At 41.3% G+C, this 18,194-nt stretch overlaps 1 protein-coding gene and 3 non-coding genes across 5 annotated transcripts; all 4 read right to left on the bottom strand.

Moving 5' to 3' along the window:
* Positions 1-2,221: 2,221 nt before the first annotated feature.
* Positions 2,222-13,065, bottom strand: LOC144065631 (uncharacterized). Of its 2 annotated transcripts, XR_013297215.1 has the most exons (5): positions 12,712-13,065; positions 8,516-8,881; positions 3,617-3,859; positions 2,519-2,666; positions 2,222-2,435 (listed from the first exon to the last, which is right to left on the bottom strand). XR_013297215.1 is itself a non-coding variant. In XM_077588632.1 (3 exons), the coding sequence occupies exons 1-3, from the start codon at positions 12,833-12,835 to the stop codon at positions 3,660-3,662; spliced, it is 690 nt and encodes a 229-aa protein (XP_077444758.1). In that variant the 5' UTR covers positions 12,836-13,065; the 3' UTR covers positions 3,165-3,659. The 2 variants fall into 2 exon arrangements, 1 of the variants encoding a protein (XP_077444758.1); XM_077588632.1 differs by lacking the exons at positions 2,222-2,435; positions 2,519-2,666 and having other exon boundaries at positions 3,165-3,859.
* A 689-nt stretch (positions 13,066-13,754) lies between these two features.
* On the bottom strand, positions 13,755-13,920 carry LOC144066518 (U1 spliceosomal RNA). The gene has a single exon (XR_013297667.1). It is a non-coding gene; the product is annotated as a U1 spliceosomal RNA (small nuclear RNA).
* Positions 13,921-16,647: 2,727 nt separating this feature from the next.
* Positions 16,648-16,758, bottom strand: LOC144066465 (U5 spliceosomal RNA). The gene has a single exon (XR_013297630.1). It is a non-coding gene; the product is annotated as a U5 spliceosomal RNA (small nuclear RNA).
* A 369-nt stretch (positions 16,759-17,127) lies between these two features.
* On the bottom strand, positions 17,128-17,318 carry LOC144066403 (U2 spliceosomal RNA). Its single transcript, XR_013297575.1, has one exon. It is a non-coding gene; the product is annotated as a U2 spliceosomal RNA (small nuclear RNA).
* Between the last annotated feature and the right edge of the window lie 876 nt (positions 17,319-18,194).

Here is an 18,194-nt window from a genome sequence, read left to right as displayed (position 1 = left end):
ATTTCAGACATGTTACTGTATTTTCACACCTGTAGAAAGAAAACAATCTTTAATATATTAATTAGTCAAATTGTTCAAATTAATGTATTCATTTTCCTTAGTTTTAAATCTTAGCAAATAACACTTCTCTTTTTTGTCACCTTCGAATTTGGAAGGCTGATTTTGTCAACAAAAAGACCCAAAAAGTATTTTTCGCCAAAAAGAGCTTTATTGGAACTACCAAAAAGATGACACGATAAATCGGTTTAACAACATGATTCATCTTTTAATATGACAAAAGTATAAGGACATTGTACTACTTATTTATTTTGAGCAAATTCATTGTCTTTCACACCATATATCTACTAATGTTACTAATGTATCATTTAGATCACATTATTGATTATTTACTTTGTAATTTCCTACTTTATGCTTTACTATTTCGGATAGAATTGTGAAGTAAATAAAGTCTTCAACGACACTCAATTTTCTTATACAGTAATACCTTGACATACAAGTGTTCCAACATACGAGACAAATTTGAGATATGAGCATACCAGATGTTTCCCAATTGTGAGTCGGTAGTATATTAGAACAAATTTTGGTGTGTTTTTTTAGGATGGAAACAGATTACTTTTTATTTTGTTGATTTCTATGGGAAGAATTGACTTGAGATACAAGTAAATTGACATACTAACTTGATCCCACAGTAAGCTTGTATCCTAAGATATTACTGTATTTCAATAGTGTGGATCGACATTACACATTAAAAAGAGTAAACATGATTTTCTGAATGCAAAATAAATTTATACTTTGATAACAATGCTCTTTCATACAGAAATTGAAAAAGCAAGCAAACCCGTGATTGGCCACTGCTTATCACACCACATTTGCGTCTTTTAAGTCTATCCTTACGACTAAATTTCTGGCAAGAAGCTAAGCAGGAAAAGGGTTTCTGACCGTTGTGGGTAATTGTGTTTTTGAGATATTCCTGCCACAAATTGAGCAAAAATAAGGCTTTTCTCATGTGCGGGTTGTTAAGTCTTCTTTTCAGGTTTTTCAATTGTGTAGCTTTTTAATTGGACTGTTGTAGCGAATCTGTGGCCACAGACTGAGCAGGGAAACATTGTTCTCCAGTATGGGTTAATAAGTTCTTTTAAGCTTCTCCTTTGGGAAAATGTTCGACCACAAACAAAGCAGGAATTTTTTTTTTGCCAGTCTGGGTTCTTGTGCCTTTGTAAATCTTTCTTTTGAAAAAAGGCTTTACCGCAAACTGAACACAAAAATGGCTTTTCACCAGTGTGTGTTCTTCCATGACTATTTAAGTGTCCCTTATGTGTGATTGCTTGACCACAAATTGAGCAGGGAAATTGTTTTTTACCAGTGTGGGTTCTTATATGGTTTATTATGCTTTTTTTGTTTGTGAATCCTTGACCACAAACTGAACATGAAAATTTTGTTCACCAGTGTGGCTTCTTATATGTATTTTTAAGCTTCTCTTCTCTGTAAATCTTTTACCACAAACTGAGCATGAAAATGGTTTTTCACCTGTGTGGGTTCTTTCATGACTAATTAAGTTTCCCTTCTGTGTGAATGTTTTACAACAAACTGAACAAGAAAATGTTTTTTTACCTGTGTGGTTTCTTGTGTGAAGATGCAAGTGATCCCTCCGTTTAAATGTTTTACCACAAACTGAACACGAAAATGGTTTTTCACCAGTGTGGGTTCTTGCGTGTCTAATTAAGGGTCCTTTCTGTGTGAATGTTTGACCACAAACTGAACAGGAAAATGTTTTTTCACCAGTGTCGGTTCTTGTGTGTATTTTTAAGGTTTCCTTTTGTCTAAATGGTTTACCACAAACTGAACACGAAAAGTCTTTCACCAGTGTGGTTTCTTGTGTGTCTTTGTAAAGCATGCTTTTGAGAAAAGGTTTTACCACAAACTGAACATGAAAATGGTTTTTCACCTGTGTGTGTTCTTGCATGACCAATTAAGTGTCCCTTCCGTGTGAATGTTTGACCACAAACTGAGCATGAAAATGGTTTGTCACCCGTGTGGGTTCTTATGTGTATTTTAATTGTTCCCTTGTATGTCAATGTTTTACCACAAACTGTACATGAAAAGGGTTTCTCCCCAGTGTGGCTCCTCATGTGTTTTCAAATTACACCTTTTCCCAAAAGTTTTCCCAAACTGAGCGCATTTGCAGAGTTTGTCACCACTGGGATTTTTCTTAACTAAAAGCAAGTCGTTGCCATCTGACAAAGGAGCAATTAAATTTTCTGCTCGCCATCCTTCTGTTGAGCTGCCGCTCAGAAGCCCCGCCCCTCTGTTGGCCACGCCCAGATCATCTTTACTCTTGAAAGGCTCACCAGTTGACCATTTGACACATTTCTCATTTTTGATTGGAGGCTGCTTTTCTCTTTTGCACTGTTGAGGGATTTCTGGCTCCTCCTCCTCTATAATTTGGAGCAAAGTTAAGCGTTTTCAGGCTCCACCCCTACATTGGCCACGCCCAGATCATCCCACTTCACGGACTCACCAGGTGACATCATCTTTCTCCTTTTGGATTGGAAGTTGCTCTACTCTCATTTGTCGTTGAGGGAACTCTGGCTCCTCCTCTTTGATTTGGGGGAGCTCTTTAAGGCCAACAAACTCTTGCCCATCAGGACTAAGATTTTCCCTGAAACCTGCAAAGACAAAAAGATAATATGTATCACTACATGTAGTTGAAAATGGGAAATACTTTTTTTCTTACTTTTACAAGTTTATTATCACAGCAGGGTTGATTATTTCGCAATAATGTATGCCACACGTTTTTGTTTGATCCAGTCATCTGGTACACAATTTAAATACAAAATAGTGGTGACATTCAGATTACATTGATTTAAAATATTTTATCCTTTTCATTTATTGTTATTCATCACATAGACCTCCAAAATCATTCCAAAATCTAATTTATCACACTGACCTAATATCACCGAACAGCTTCCGGTTCGAGTGATGCAAAAATAAGTAATGTAATGTTTTTAATAGCATAATTTTATGAGCAGGTAGATGTTTTTTCACCAGTATAGGTTCCTGTGTGGGATTTTAAATATTGCTGAAGCGGAAAGGATTGACCACAAACTGAGCATGAAAATGTTTTTTCACCAGTGTGGATTCTTGTGTGGCCTTTTAAGTAGTTCTTTTGAGAGAAAGCTTTACCACAAATCGAGCAGAAAAATGCTTTTTCACCAGTGTGGCTTCTTATGTGGGTTTTTAAGTGTTCATTTTGATATTGCTTTACTACAAACTGAGCACGAAAATGGTTTTTTCACCAGCGTGGGTTCTTGTGTGTATTTTTAAACTTCCATTGTGTGCAAATGGTTTACCACACTGAGCACGAAAATGATTTCCCGCAACTGTGGCTCCTCATGTGTTTTCAAAGTAGACATTTGTCCCCAAAGGTTTTCCCACACCGAGAGCATTTGCAGCCACTGGGATTTTTCTTAAGACCTTCATCGTCATGAAGCATGTTGTCGCCATCTGGTGGAGGAGCGATGACATTGTATGCTTGCATTCCTTCTGCTGCGCTGCAGTTCAGTTTGCGCCTCTCTGTTTGCCACACCCAGATTATCTTCCCTCCTGAATGGCTCACCAGTTGACCCGGTGACATTTTGCTCCTCCTTCTTGATTGGAGATTACTGTTCTCTCTTGTGCTGTTGTTGAGGTAACTCTGGCTCATCCTCTTTAATTTGGGGCCATGCTGAGGCGTTTGCAGGCTCTGCCCCTTCGCTGGCCACGCCCAGGTCATCCCTTTTCACAGACTCACCTGGTGACCAGGTAAAATGATCTTCCTCCTTTTTGATTGGAAGTACTCTCATTTTTTGTTGGGGGAACCCTGCAAAGACACGAAGATGATTAAACATTTTCCAATTAAAAAGACTGAATTTCTTGTTCACAGAAATGAAACCAAACGGAAGAGGTCGACATACATTCATTTCGTCACTTTTACGGCTGTCAGCCTGGGTATACATTATGTTGTGGGTTGTCATGCCTCCTCCAATCACGGTCCACATTCTGCCCTTACTTAAACCCTCCTATTTTGCAGTTCTGGGCTCGACTGTCTGTCATGCAGGTGCTAAGGCAGTGGAGTCCTTACATGCTTTAGAAGACACCCTTGTCTAAAGTTAAGTAAGTTGTACTTGCCCCAGCTTCACCTTATTTGTGAGTACTATATTCATTGTTATATAGAGTATTTATGTTTTGATAAAGTTATTTATTTTAGGCTGCATAGGGGGACTTTAGTTAAGTTTAGACAACCTGGGGTATACATATACAGTGGTACCTCGACATAAGAGCACCCCGACATACGAGTAATTCGAGATAAGAGTTAAATTTTGAGCAAATAATTATCTCTAGATACGAGACAAATTTCGAGATGCAAGAAAGCCAGGTGGCCAAAACATGCCGCATCTCTTTCGTGTATGACAGATACAGACACTCCTCAACTTACGAACGCAATTGGTTCCGAGCGATTGTTCATAAGTTGAATTTGTTTGTAAGTTGATTTAGTGCTATATTTTGTATTATAATTTATGTTTAAGGCCTATATAAGTATATTGAAGGTTTATATAAGTGCATTTGTATGTTTAAGGCTTGTATAAGTAACACGCATTGGTTTGTACTGAAAAAAAAAACATTTAATAAAATGGAGAGAATATGTACAGTACTGTAGAGAGAGATAGATTTATGTATTAGAAACTGGCCAAAAGAAGCGACCTAATGACGATTGCACAGTTTTCTTCTTTTTTTCATCATAAATGATGCAGTAGCACTGTATGGCATCATTCAATTGATTTGCAAACTTTGTGCAACGTTCAATATTTGGGTCCTGCTGCTCGATCTTTCTGTTTATAAATGGTACTGAATGTGCAACGCTCACCACTTTCTGACGCGCATCAAGCTTCGTTATTATTGCCACTCGTTTCAAATGAAATGGCTTGCCTCTTCCTTGCAACTCCCTCAATAGAAGCCTTTAGCTTTTTACCAACCATATTCAATATTGGATGCATGAGATATTTAATGATACAAATGAAAAAGGTTCTTTGCACACTGGAGATACATTCACGTATGTGTTACTTTGTTAATAGAGGGAGAATTAGAAGAACTAAAACATTTTTTCCAATCCAATATCCTGTTTTTGGTGTTTTTTCAGAGGGTTGGAACGAATGAATTTGTTTTTAGTTCATTTCAATGGGAAACGTTCGTTCGAGTTACGAGATTATCGACATACGACCTCAGTCCCGGAACGAATTAAGCTCGTATCTCGAGGTACCACTGTACAGGTGGTCTGGAGGAGGTGGAGTCACGGTCCAAATGGAGATAAAAGAGCATGATGTCACCAGGAGCTCTTTCCTCTTTGCACAAATATGCAGCATCCAGATGATGGTGTTCAGATGATGCAGTTGGTCATCCTTGACTCATCTGGAGACATGCGACTCACTTGGACAAACTTTTCTGCCATCTCAACTTTTTGGAAACACTGAAATGCTTGAAGATAAGTTGGAGTTGAAAGAGCCCTGCTTACCTCAAAGCTGCCGACCTCCGTCGACCCCATTTCAGGAGTTCCCTTGTCCGATTTCTGGAGTTTTTCCGGATTGAATGAGATTCACGCAAAATCAAAATAGTGTAAAAAAAAATAACGTAGGACAATTTAAGTCCAACTGTTAATATCATATTTTACATTAATTGCTTTTACGGGTAAACGACAGAAATTCCAGAGAAGTTGGCAGCTCTGCATGTTATGCACTGATTTTTTTTTAAATAAAATACCTATAGCTCATGTTTTAAGAAATATTATTTATTGAGTTTTAATTGGTGGTAAAATAAATTTTGTCAAATATTAGTGGTTAAACTGGTTTAAAAAGGAATTGATATTACGTAATATCACATATCAGGAATAATTTTTTTAAACAACCCCATGAAGAGCCAGCTTTGGTGTCCGCCAAATGTGTCAGGCCGGTGGCCACTACCCTGCACAAGCTAGCTCTTGTTCTCCTTTAGCGTGCCAGCCTTGATTCCGGCATCATACAGTCGGAACTTTATGTTATTTTACCATATAATTAATCACACAAATGTCTATCATTGACAGGAAATAGCAGACAGCTTAAGCCATAGATGCTCTAACATTTTTGCTCCAGGATACACTTTTCAAGGAGGTGATCTGGCTTTTTCTTCAGGGGAGTAAAAAAGCAGCAACTGTGCTTGGTCGCACGATACCGCTGTTTGACCGTGCAAGTCCCATATACCGGCCTAAGCCTTTATTTTTTTTAATGGGACATTCATAATGACGTAGGCCGTACATATATTTTTAAATAATGTTATTGAAATTGAAAGTGGGGAGTGCAATGTTTCTTTGTTGAGCACAGGGGCACCCCAACGTGTCTCATTTGCACTGAAAAAGTTGCGGTGCACAAGGAATACAATTTGAAACGTCATTATACTACGAGACATGCTGAGGAGTACGAAAAATACCAGGGAGATGAGAGAGCCAACCAGGTTGCCAGTCTTAAAACATGTCTTCTGAGGCAACAGGATTTCTTCAAGAAGGCTACCAAAGACAGTAATGCAGCAGTCGAAGCTAGCTACGCCGTTTGTGAGTTGATTGCTAAAGCAGGAAAGCCATTCACAGAAGGTGAATTTATCAAAAAGTGCATATTACAGGCTGCACATATTGTCTGTCCAGAAAAGAAGTCTGTTCAACCACATCAGCCTTTCTGCCAACACCGTGGCAGAGCGCATTTCTCACCTGTCAAGTGCCATTTATGATCAACTGTGTGAGAAAGCACAATGTTTCAGTGTATATTCAGTGGCTCTTGATGAGACCACAGACATCACAGACACTGCCCAGCTCGCAATATATATCCGTGGTGTTGATGACAATTTTAAAGTAATGGAGGAGTTGCTCACAGTAATTCCAATGCATGGCCAGACCACCGCGAAGGAAATATTTCACCAGCTGTGTGATGCCATTGAGAATGCCGGTTTGCCATGGAAGAGCTTTGTTGGAATAACAACCGATGGAGCCCCATCAATGACAGGGAGGAAGAATGGACTGGTAGCACTTGTTCAAAAAAAACTGGAAGAGGAGGGTGTGGAGGAGGCCATAGCTCTGCACTGCATTATACATCAGCAGGCCCTTTGCAGCAGATGCCTGAAGTTTGACAATGTGATGTCTGTCGTTGTGAAATGCGTCAACCAAATCAGATCCAGGGGCTTAAAGCACAGAAGGTTCCGTGCTTTTTTAGAGGAAATGGAGTCAGAATATGGGGATGTGCTCTACTTCACTGAGGTACGTTGGCTCAGCAGGGGGAACGTGTTGAAGAGATTTTTTGAGTTGAGAGCAGAAGTAAAAGACTTCATGGAGATAGACGGTGTTGCTGTTCCTGTGCTAAGTGATCCCAAATGGCTCATGGACTTGGCTTTTCTTGTTGATATCACACATGAGCTTAATGTACTGAACAAGAAGCTACAAGGCCAGGGGCAACTTGTCAGTGCTGCTTATGACAACGTGAGAGCATTCTGCACTAAACTTGTGTTATGGAAAGCCCAGCTCTCTCAGACAAACCTTTGCCATTTCCCAGCATGCAAGGCTCTCGTGGATGCATGCACACCATTCAGTGGTGAGAAGTATGTTGAGGCCATTTCGAAGCTACAGGAGGAATTTGATCACAGATTTGCAGACTTCAAGACACACAAAGCCACATTTCAAATTTTTGCGGACCCCTTCTCCTTTGATGTGCAAGATGCCCCTCCTGAGCTTCAAATGGAGCTCATTGACCTGCAGTGCAACTCTGCACTCAAAGCCAAGTTCAGGGAGGTGAGTGGAGAAGCAGACAAGCTTGGGCAATTTTTGAGAGAGTTGACCCCCAGCTTCCCTGAACTTTCCCGAATGTTCAAGCGGACCATGTGCCTTTTTGGGAGCACATACTTGTGTGAGAAGCTCTTCTCCACCTTGAACTTCAATAAGTCCAAGTACAGGTCCAGACTTACTGATGCGCATCTTCAAGCTCTACTGAGGGTCTCCACTGCTTCCTCCCTCAAGCCAAATGTGACTCAGCTATGTGAGAAGAAGCGCTGCCAGGTCTCTAGCAGCAAGGAGTAGGCAAGAGAAGCCGTGTTCAGAATATTTCATATTCAATGTTCCATTCAAGTTCAGAAAGTTAAAGGTTAAAGAGCTGTTAATACAGACATTTGAAACGGAATAAAAATAATTCATTTTCTCTACTTAGGCAGCCAGTGTATATCTCTCATTATATTATTTTATTTTTGTATTACTGATTGATTGATTTTTTATTCATCTTTAAGTTAATTTATCTAATTCATTATTTTTTGTAAAAAAAAAAAAAAAAAGATATTTGATAACGTTGGAATGTTTTATCAGCGCTTTTCTTGTGGAAATCGTGATGCGGCCCAGTCTCACCCAGACTTGGCCTCTAGCGGCCCCCAGGTAAATTGAGTTTGAGACCCCTGATATAAGTGAATTGATACTCACGGATTCGCAAGTGTGATGAGGCATCGTAGCTAGCTGATGGTGGAGCCATGAGGTTGTCTGCTTGGGGTTCTTCTGTTGAGCTGCTGCCACTCGGAGGCTCCACCCATCCGCTGGCCTCACTTGGACCTTCATATTCGCTACTCAAGGGCTCAACAGCCCCCATAGGGACGTCCACCCCCTCCTCTTTAACATATAAAGGTTCTTCCTCCATCTTTATGAGGGGATGCTGCTGCTCCTCAATGTGGAGTTTCCCAACAGTGATGAAATGCTCCATTTGTTGCACTTTAATGCGTTTGAATTGTTCATTGTCTTCATCTTTCCGGGGAGCCGACTTTTGGTGCTCAGTTCGATGCATTTGACTAACATCTGAAACACAAAGATCAAATCGTATTTCTTTATTTGCAGTCCTGTGTCCCCAAAATGATTCACCAAAAAAACATGCTAGCAGCTAGCATAACATAGGTACGCTAGCGACTAGAATAATATACGCTAGCCTACTGTCATGCTAGCGCCTTATCGGACGAGGCATCCAATGTATTGACAAAAAACAGAAAATATACCCGCAAATGAGACTGCGCCCTATCACACGGTGTGTTTTATAGGTGTGAAAATATGGTATATCTCCAAGACCATTTTGTAATCATTCTTATCTAGTAATCTATGCTACAAACCGTGGTCATTCAAATTGCTCGCCATCACATCACACGATCAGCAGAGCACCAAGAAAAAGAGTCAAATAAAACAGAGGAAAATGTCCTTAAGTGAGCGATTGTAATGAGTAAGTGTTATAATAACGGTAAGATTTTTTTTATCATGGGAAAAGAGAAAAGGCAATGTTGATTTTGCCTTTTCTGTTGTCAACTGAGTGACCACCACACTCTAAATCAATGGTGTCAAACTCAATTTGGTTTGCGGGCCAGATTCTTGCCAACTAGACCTCATGTGAGCTGGAACAGGACATTTTGGGCCCCAAAAAGTTAATTTACCGGCCGCCATTGACAACACCAGATGTCTGTCAATCCAAACAGGTTGGATGTCTCGCGCCATCAATGGCACTGGGAGATGAGCATCTACAGCCACTTAAATCAAATCAATCAAAAGCCTTTACAACAGCTGCATCTAACGAAATTGGTGGTGCTACTCCACAAAGTGTGTGTTTCCCAGTAAAAACATAAATAAGTAATATAAAAAGTCACGTCCGGGCAAGGTAATTCTAAAATATTGCATAATCTAAGATATTGCACACCTCTAAATTATTGCAGAGAAGGGATTATGTGTCTTGCTAGTGCAAGTTCAGAGCCCTGGTGGCTCTGGGAAAAAAACTGTCCCCGAGTCAATTTGTCCGTGTTTTGTGAGACCTGTAGCGTCTGCCAGAGGGCAGCGGCTGGAACAGGTTGTGACCAGGGTGGTAGGGGTCCCTAACAATGTTGAGGTATCGAGGGCTGGCAATGTCATTCAGTGAGGGCAGAGAGCAGCCCATGATCATCTGGGCGGTGTTGATCACTCTCTGCATGGCTTTTCTGTCTGCCGCCGTGCTTCCAGCGTACCACACTGTAATGCAGTGTGCCAGAATGCTCTCCACAGTGGCTCTATAAAAGGTTACCAGAAGTTACGGTTCCAAGTTGTTCTTCCTGAGTATCCTCAGGCTTCAAACCCTAATCGGCTTCAAATAGTAACATCCATAACAAGATGACAATCATTTTGGACTTTGCTTGCTCTAGATCAGGGGTCACCAAACTACGGCCCGCCGGCACATTTGGACCGGCCCTCTGAACAATACCAGAGACGCTATCGGATTTTTTTCCTATTTGGCCTTGAAGACTGGGACGTTTTAATCTTGTGTTTGGTTCATTGCACCCCTGCCGAGTCCACAAATCATCCCAGTGAAGCGGGCCTTCGCATTGCTTCTTTGGTGACACGCGCGGGGAGAGTGTTTCCATTTGATGCATGGGGCACTTCCACCGTTGCATGCGCGAGCAGTGTGTTAGAGAGACATCTGGACGATCGCAGGTGAGGGTGGAGCCCTGGGGCCATCGCTATTGCGATGCTATTCAAGCATATAAAAACTGTACACCCTGAACTTGTTTGAGAACGGAATAATGGCGAAAAGGTTAGTTAAGAGAAAAATTGATTCAGAATGCAGGGTATTTAACCTGCAGTGGACAAACGATCATTTTTTTTTTCAATGCAAAGAAAAGGCTGTTTGTCTCATCTGTCAAGAGACGGTGGCAGTATTCAAAGAATACAATCTTCACTGGCACTATGAATCCCGTCACAAAGACAAGTACGATAGCGTGCAAGGCCAAATACGAGCAGACAAACTCTCAAAGCTAAAAGTTGGACTATTATCTCAGCAGACTACATTTCTACGCCAAGCTCAGCTGAACCAGGCATCCGTTTGGGCCAGCTTTCGGGTTGCTAAACTGATAGCAAGCAGCGGTAAGTCTTTCACTGACAGAGAGTTTTTTAAGAAATGTATGGATGTTGTCGTGGAGGAAGTGTGTCCCGAGAAGAAAGATGCATTTAATGCCGCAAGTCTGTCGGTGAGTACAATGACCAGACGCGTTGAAGAAAATCGGGAGTAATGTATATGCCCAGCTGCAGCAGAAGACGAAAGAATTTGATTTTTTTTCATTAGCACTGGATGAAAGCACGGACGTGCAAGACACAGCGCAACTGCTCATTTTTATTCGTGGAGTTAGCGCAAACTTTGAGATTTGCTAGGATCTAGCAGCCCTCCAAAGTCTCAAAGGGACTACAACAGGAGAGGATATTTTTGACAGTGTGCCAAACCATGGAGAAGTTGGACCTGGACTGGTCAAAGCTAGCTAGCATCACGACTGACGGGGCTCCTAGCATGGTGGCCGAAACTCGCGGTCTAATAATGGGACGCATGAACCGGGAGTTGGAAAAAAGGGGTCTCACCGCCCCGCTACGAGTCCACTGCCGAATTCACCAGCAAGCACTGTGCTGCAAAATGTTGACGTGGGATTCTGTAATGACGGTTGTGGTGTCGTGCATAAACTTCAGAGCAAAGGGAAAAGATTGTGCATGGCACAACAGAAAGTTAATGTTCCATGGCTTTTTTTTTCTATGAAGAACCCAGAGAGAGTTATTTAGTTATTATTTATTTCATAAAGTGTTATTTATTTCCTGTTTTTTCTGTGAAGAACTCAGGGAGGGTTATTTAGTTATTATTTATTTCATTAATAGTGTTATTATTTGTTTCCTGACTTTTTTTCTGTAAAGAACCTGGAAAGGGTTATTTGGTTATGTGTGGCTTTCTGGAAAACAATAAAAAAAATTAAGCTCCCCTACGATCGTCACACTTTTTCCGTTACAAACTGACACCAGCCCCCCATCAGAGAAGGGAAAAGTTATGTGGCCCTCACAGGAAAAAGTTTGGGGACCCCTGCTCTAGATGAAAGACAACATTGGCTTTTTCCACCCATCTCACATTTAACGCTAAACCATCTTTCAAATGACATGTTTTGCATTGATTAAATAAGTGTTTATTATCATTCCCAAAGGGTTTTGAAATTAGTGTGGGTGGCTTGGCGTGTTCATCTTCCCAATTTGCGCCAATATTCCACAAAGCAGGCGAATCCCACAGCCTTGTTGCAAAACTGCACTGGAACGGACATGTAGCGGCGATGAAGCAAATTTACTTCATTTCCCATTATTTAGTAGGGTTACGGAAATTTCTATTTCCATACAGGGTGCTGAGGAATATTGTGTGCCGAACTCTTTCAAGCATTTTCAAGGACTGTATGCAAAATTCTAACATTTTTAAACCTTGAAAACACTACAGGTAAAATTCAAGTATTTAAGGATTTCAAAGACTTTTACAAATCCCGATTATTAAACGAATGCCCATATAAGCTGCAAACGTGAAATATATATTGGAGTCACATACTTATTTAGTCTCCCGATTTCCAAGTATAGATCCAGTATCCCACCACCAGATTCATTTTTCTCTCACCCCAAGTCTTTGGGGAAAAAGGCGGGAGCGCGCCCAATCTGGCAACACTCGCTGCGCTGGGGGAAACCCCGTGCATCGAGTGAACGCACCCTGTATACACGTGAAAAACATATCCAAAGTAGTACTCTACAGAAATAAATCCGGACGCAGTGCATGTACGATGTCACGCACAGTATATGTTATACAAATAAATAATCACCAAAAGTAAACTAACCTAGTCTGTGAAGAGCAACTCTGGCATGCATAATTTTGTCAAAAGTCGAGTGATGCGAAGGCTCCAATGTGACGCCACAAAGTCCCTCCTGGAAGTTTTCCGCAGTCTGTGTTGTTCTCGCCATTTCCTTTGTTAGCCACTCACGAGGCTAGGTCTTCAAACTTCAACGAGTTCCGAGAATACTCGAAAATGGACGTACTGATGTCCGAGTAAGTCACGATGGAAACGTCGCCGAGATTTCGGCGTAACTAAGTGAATGGATAAAGACGAAAACGAGAAGCGCACAAAGAGGAAGTTGTATAAGCAGAAAACCGTTCCACGTTGGCCAGTCTTTCTTATACATGCATTGCATGATGGGTAGAGCAACGCCCAGCCCCTTTACGTCTTAAATCCCGCCCCAATTTTGAACTCGTGTCCACCTCATCAACTTTATTTGTCGGGAGGGGGTCTACAGTGAGACGTGTTTGTCATGGAATCGGGGGACGAATGATCTTAAGAGACATGTACTGCCTTTCTTAGCACTAGTTCTTAATAAAAAGCATAATTAAAAAATAGTAGAGTCATGCTGGGCCAATGAATATGCTGATTTTGTTTCACTTTCATCGACTCCACATGGCTACTGATAATAAGCATCTCGACCATTAAAACGAAATTAGGATGAAATGCAATGAAATATTTTGGTTTGGCCTTTGTTTAAAATGTTAAGTTTAAAATAGTGGGAGTAATACTACAAGAATGGGAATCCCGTGCCGATTCATGCTTTTGTCCACATTTTCTTGATGGACACTCGTTAAATTGTGTCTGCCATTTTGGTGACTAGTGTATCTGTGTTTTTTTTAATCAGGCTTTTTGTTTCCTTTTTCAAATTACTTTTTCACCTATTTTATCGGACGCGTTTCGAGTACATTTACCTGCAGCTCCGACGTAGCCTCCGGAGCGCAGTGAGTTTGATATGACGAGGTTGCTGAATCTCTGGGATTTAACCATATTGAATTATTTAAAAGTTTGGTCAGTTGCTTGAATGTTATTTTTTCACATCAAATCAGGGAAGAGCGCGAACGCAGTCCCCCACTATCATATATTATGCAGCCGAGATTCCCATATTTGGGGAATTCGCAGAGGTCAGCACAACCAGGAGTTCAATGACTGAGCCTCACCCCGGGTTTAACCACCTTCTTGTTCATGATGTCTCCCCTGCCAGGTAAGTATGAGTTGTCCACGGCTGCAGCACCCTCTTCTTTCACGTGCTCGCCATCTTCAGTCACGTGCCCGTTTACTACACCGTAATAAAACACACGCGCGCATGCACGCGCGCAAAAAAGTGAACACAGGCACAAATTAAAATACAAGTAGAACAAAATAGCACTTCTCTACAAATAACATTTGTATAATCTCTAACAAAATGATGCTTCGAAGAATTAAAAACCAAATAGTAAGGTTTTTTTTAAATCCAAAGTTAAAAAAGGGAAACGAACATCTGAAGCTTTCTACATAAAAACCGCCTCTTCACAGTAATATAAGTTAAAACATTCATGAATTAAGCAGTGGGTTTGTCATCAATGAGTGTTAGTTGATTAATCAATTGACATAATACATTTTACTTTATCACTACTTCAATTAACAAAGTCAAATGTTTGAGGATGTAAACAGCAATGTTCCCTCAAATTTTTTGTTGGTCTGAGCAGAAAGACAACCTCCCTGAGCGCACTGAGTACCAGTGTGAGCGACATCATCGGTACTCGGATGATTCGCCTAAAGACGTTTCGCCGACGGACGTTTGACAGACGGGCAGGTCGCCGAATGGACGTTCCGCCGAACGTTTATTCGGCCGAACGGAGGTTTCGCCGAAACGGGATTCGCGCGCTCGCCCCGCCCCCGGATCGTGTGTGTACAAGTTTTTCAACCTCGGCCCGCGGGCCATATGCGGCCCGTTAGGATTTGTAATCCGGCCCGCCGCCGGTGTTGTCCAAATTATAGTAAAAATCAATGTTAGTCTACCATCAATGGCAGCCCGGGAAAAAAGCACTCTTGGGCGGGCATGGCAGTCCGGGAATAAGCACTCTTGGGCGGGCAGATGTAGCAGAACCGAGCCGTAAAATGACAGCAATCGGGTCAAATCCATTCTAAAACAGCATTTAATGATTAAATACAAATACTGGAGCTCTTTGGACATTAGAACCGAGCCCAGGGAAGTGAATTCCTTGGTAAAATGTTGCGATGATATCGCGATGGAGGCAAAAAAACGTCCATATACGTCCATTCGCCAAACGGCTCAAAATGCTCTCAAATTCGGTCAAATCCAGCCGAAAACAGCGTTTAATGATTAAATACAAATACTGGAGCTCTTTGGACATTAGAACCGAGCCCAGGGAAGTGAATTCCTTGGTAAAATGTCGCGATGATGTCGCGATGGAGGCAAAATACGTCCATATACGTCCATTCGCCAAATGGCTCAAAATGCTCTCAAATTCGGTCAAATCCAGCTGAAAACAGCATTTAATGATTAAATACAAATACTGGAGCTCTTTGGACATTAGAACCGAGCCCAGGGAAGTGAATTCCTCGGTAAAATGTCGCGATGATGTCGCAATGGAGGCAAAAAAACGTCCATTCGCCAAACGGCTCAAAATGCTCTCAAATTCGGTCAAATCCAGCTGAAAACAGCGTTTAATGATTAAATACAAATACTGGTATTTGTATTTAATCATTAAACGCTGTTTGAACGAACGTTCATTCGGCGACCTGTCCGTCTGTCAAACGTCCGTCGGCGAAATGTCTTTAGGCGAATCATCCAGTCACGACATCATCATTGCTCGCTATGGGCACACCAGTATCACACCTGCCACAAGCAGGTGCATGTCAATGTTCCCTCTAATTTTTCATGTAAAACATGCTGCAAAACACGAAAAACATGAGTGGACAGAGCTACTGCCACTGGCTACCACTTAAACGGCGCCATCATGGGGAAAGGGGTAAAAAAAAAAAAATCCGTTTTTTTTTTTTTTACTGCGCGCCATATGATTGCTGCTGCGCAGAGAAGACGAGAGTAGTGCGCAATTGCGCACGCGCGCAGCTTAGAGGAAACATTGGTAAACAGTATGTATAAATCCAAGCATTGAAATTGTGAAATACCATTGCGCCATATCAATAGCAATTACATATTTAATTTTGACAGAGAGGGACAGCTCTGGTAGCACAGAACATCAAATATTTGATTGAACAAGGTGAAATGCTTAAGGACATAAATAGTCTATAAAAATTCAAGCGGGAATATTGCGTGAATTAACTTTAAGTTTCAGATAAGTAGTGTTAGACGTACAGTTTTAGCACCTATCCCTAATTCCTTAACTCAGTCTGATCCCGTCTAACAACTGTGCGTGTTCAGCATCGAAGGAAGAGACCAGGGTTTGCGAGTTACTCCACAGATGATTTATTCCAGATATTGATCCTTACAGAGCTCCGGGCCCCCTCCCAAATAATAATAAACCAGCTGCGCGTCGTGATGCACAGTGGAGGATGAGAAAGACAACGGTCCACACCCGCGTTTGCACAGTTATAGTTAAACAAAAATGAATATTCATTCGCTGATTCTAATGATATGTGGACTGTCCCACGACGTTCTGCAGGGGTGTCCTCTCCTAGAATCTGCTTGTCCGTGAATCCACGTCTGGCCTGGTCGCCCTCTCCGCAGGGATTCCTTTGTCTTTGGTTTCACCTGGACCATCGCCCTCTCCGCAGGGATCCCTTATCACCGACCACACCTTGAAGAAGAAACTCAAACAAAAGACCTTTTGTTCATTGTAATTGAGTTGAGAACAATAGTTTTAATCCTACTGTGGTACCATACCAAAATGAAACAGCTACAATAAAATGAAGGAGTAAAATATGTCATATTCTTCAGGAGCAAGTTCATATTTACCATCGACAGAGAGGGGAGGCTCTGTTAGTGCAGAGCATCCAAAATTTGATTAAAACTCTTGTTGTTCTTCTCCACAAAATTCTTTAGTGAAAGGCAAAAGATTAATGAGATTAGAAGAGAAACAGTATGTGGAAAAGCTTCAAATTGATTGTTGAATATGCTACAAAAAATTGCGTTGGTTTCGCTGAATGTAGTCAATGTGGCGCTTTGCTTTCATGTTACGGCAAAAAGAGTGGCACCTCGACGCTGAGCAGGCATTTTAACAAGCTGTACTGGCAAAAATGATGATCGTCAAACATAAATATTATTATATAAGATGTGAATGTTTATACAATCATGTTTTACTTGGATTTTGTTACAAAAGAATGGGTTTAATTTGTTAACTTAAATCTCTCCTCATCCGCATGATTAATATATTAAATTTCAGGTTTGCTTCTGTCATTTCAATCATTAAGTTAGGAATTCCAAGAGTAAGTAAATGTATTTTGACAAAGAGAGAGGGGTGCACCTTTCTTGGAGATACTGCAATAACAGATTGATGCATGGAGTGGAAGGAGCAAGGTCCTATTCCATCCCCTAATTCTAAAATACAATTTAATATATGGTCCCCGTTTAGAAGACGTATCGGACATTAAACTGCTAAGAACGGAAACTACATTTGATCTTCGCCAAAAGGTCGAGAAGCGATAACCCTTAAACTGGCACTAAGGACGACTTCATTCCAGACAATCCAACCTAAAGTAGTGGTAACACACGTCGGATATCAATAGTAACATACATTTACGTATACAACAAACTACAATGATACACGTTTAGTGTGATAAGAAGGAAACTCATCTCATCTCATTTTCTGAACCGCCTGGTCCTCAATAAGGTCGCGTGGGGTGCTTGTGCCAATCCCAGCTGTCTGCGGGCCAGAGGCAGGGGACACCCGGAATCGGTGGCCAGTCGATCGCAGGGCACAAGGAGACAGACAACCATGCACGCTCACACCCATACTCAAAGCCATACTCAAACCCACGCAGGCCCACGGAGAACATGCAAACTCCACACAGATGGAGATGATCTGGATTTGAACCCAGGACCCCAGAGCTGTGAGACCGATGCGCTAATCACTCGCATCACTGGGCCCCATACCTGATAATGTCTGCATTTACTTTAATATTCCTACACTTTTAAAATACAAAAAATATCAGAATTCTTTAACAACATTGTTACACCATTGATATGCAAAAAGGAGTCTCATAATAAAATTCATTATGATTATAGCGAAGATAGGGGTACTGTCAGCGACACAGTTGTGTGCAAACGCGACACTCCTATTAGTGTGTTTGAGACTCAGCTCTCTCACCAGTGGTTTTCACATTTTAGTTTCCAGGTTAGTGAAGAGCCATAAGCAATCCAACAAAAGGACCATAAACAGCCCATGGATTAATTGGCAGTGGTGGGATTTGCATACCTGTCAACTTGTACGTTTTATACGTATTTTATACGTTTTTTTACCATTTCAAATCATGTACGCCGTACACCGACTTTTGTACGGGGGAAAAAAAATCGCCAATAT

Source organism: Stigmatopora argus, chromosome 20 (genome assembly GCF_051989625.1).
Source record: "Stigmatopora argus isolate UIUO_Sarg chromosome 20, RoL_Sarg_1.0, whole genome shotgun sequence".
Classification (NCBI taxonomy): domain Eukaryota; kingdom Metazoa; phylum Chordata; class Actinopteri; order Syngnathiformes; family Syngnathidae; genus Stigmatopora; species Stigmatopora argus.
This window is presented reverse-complemented; position numbering and strand designations above follow the sequence as displayed.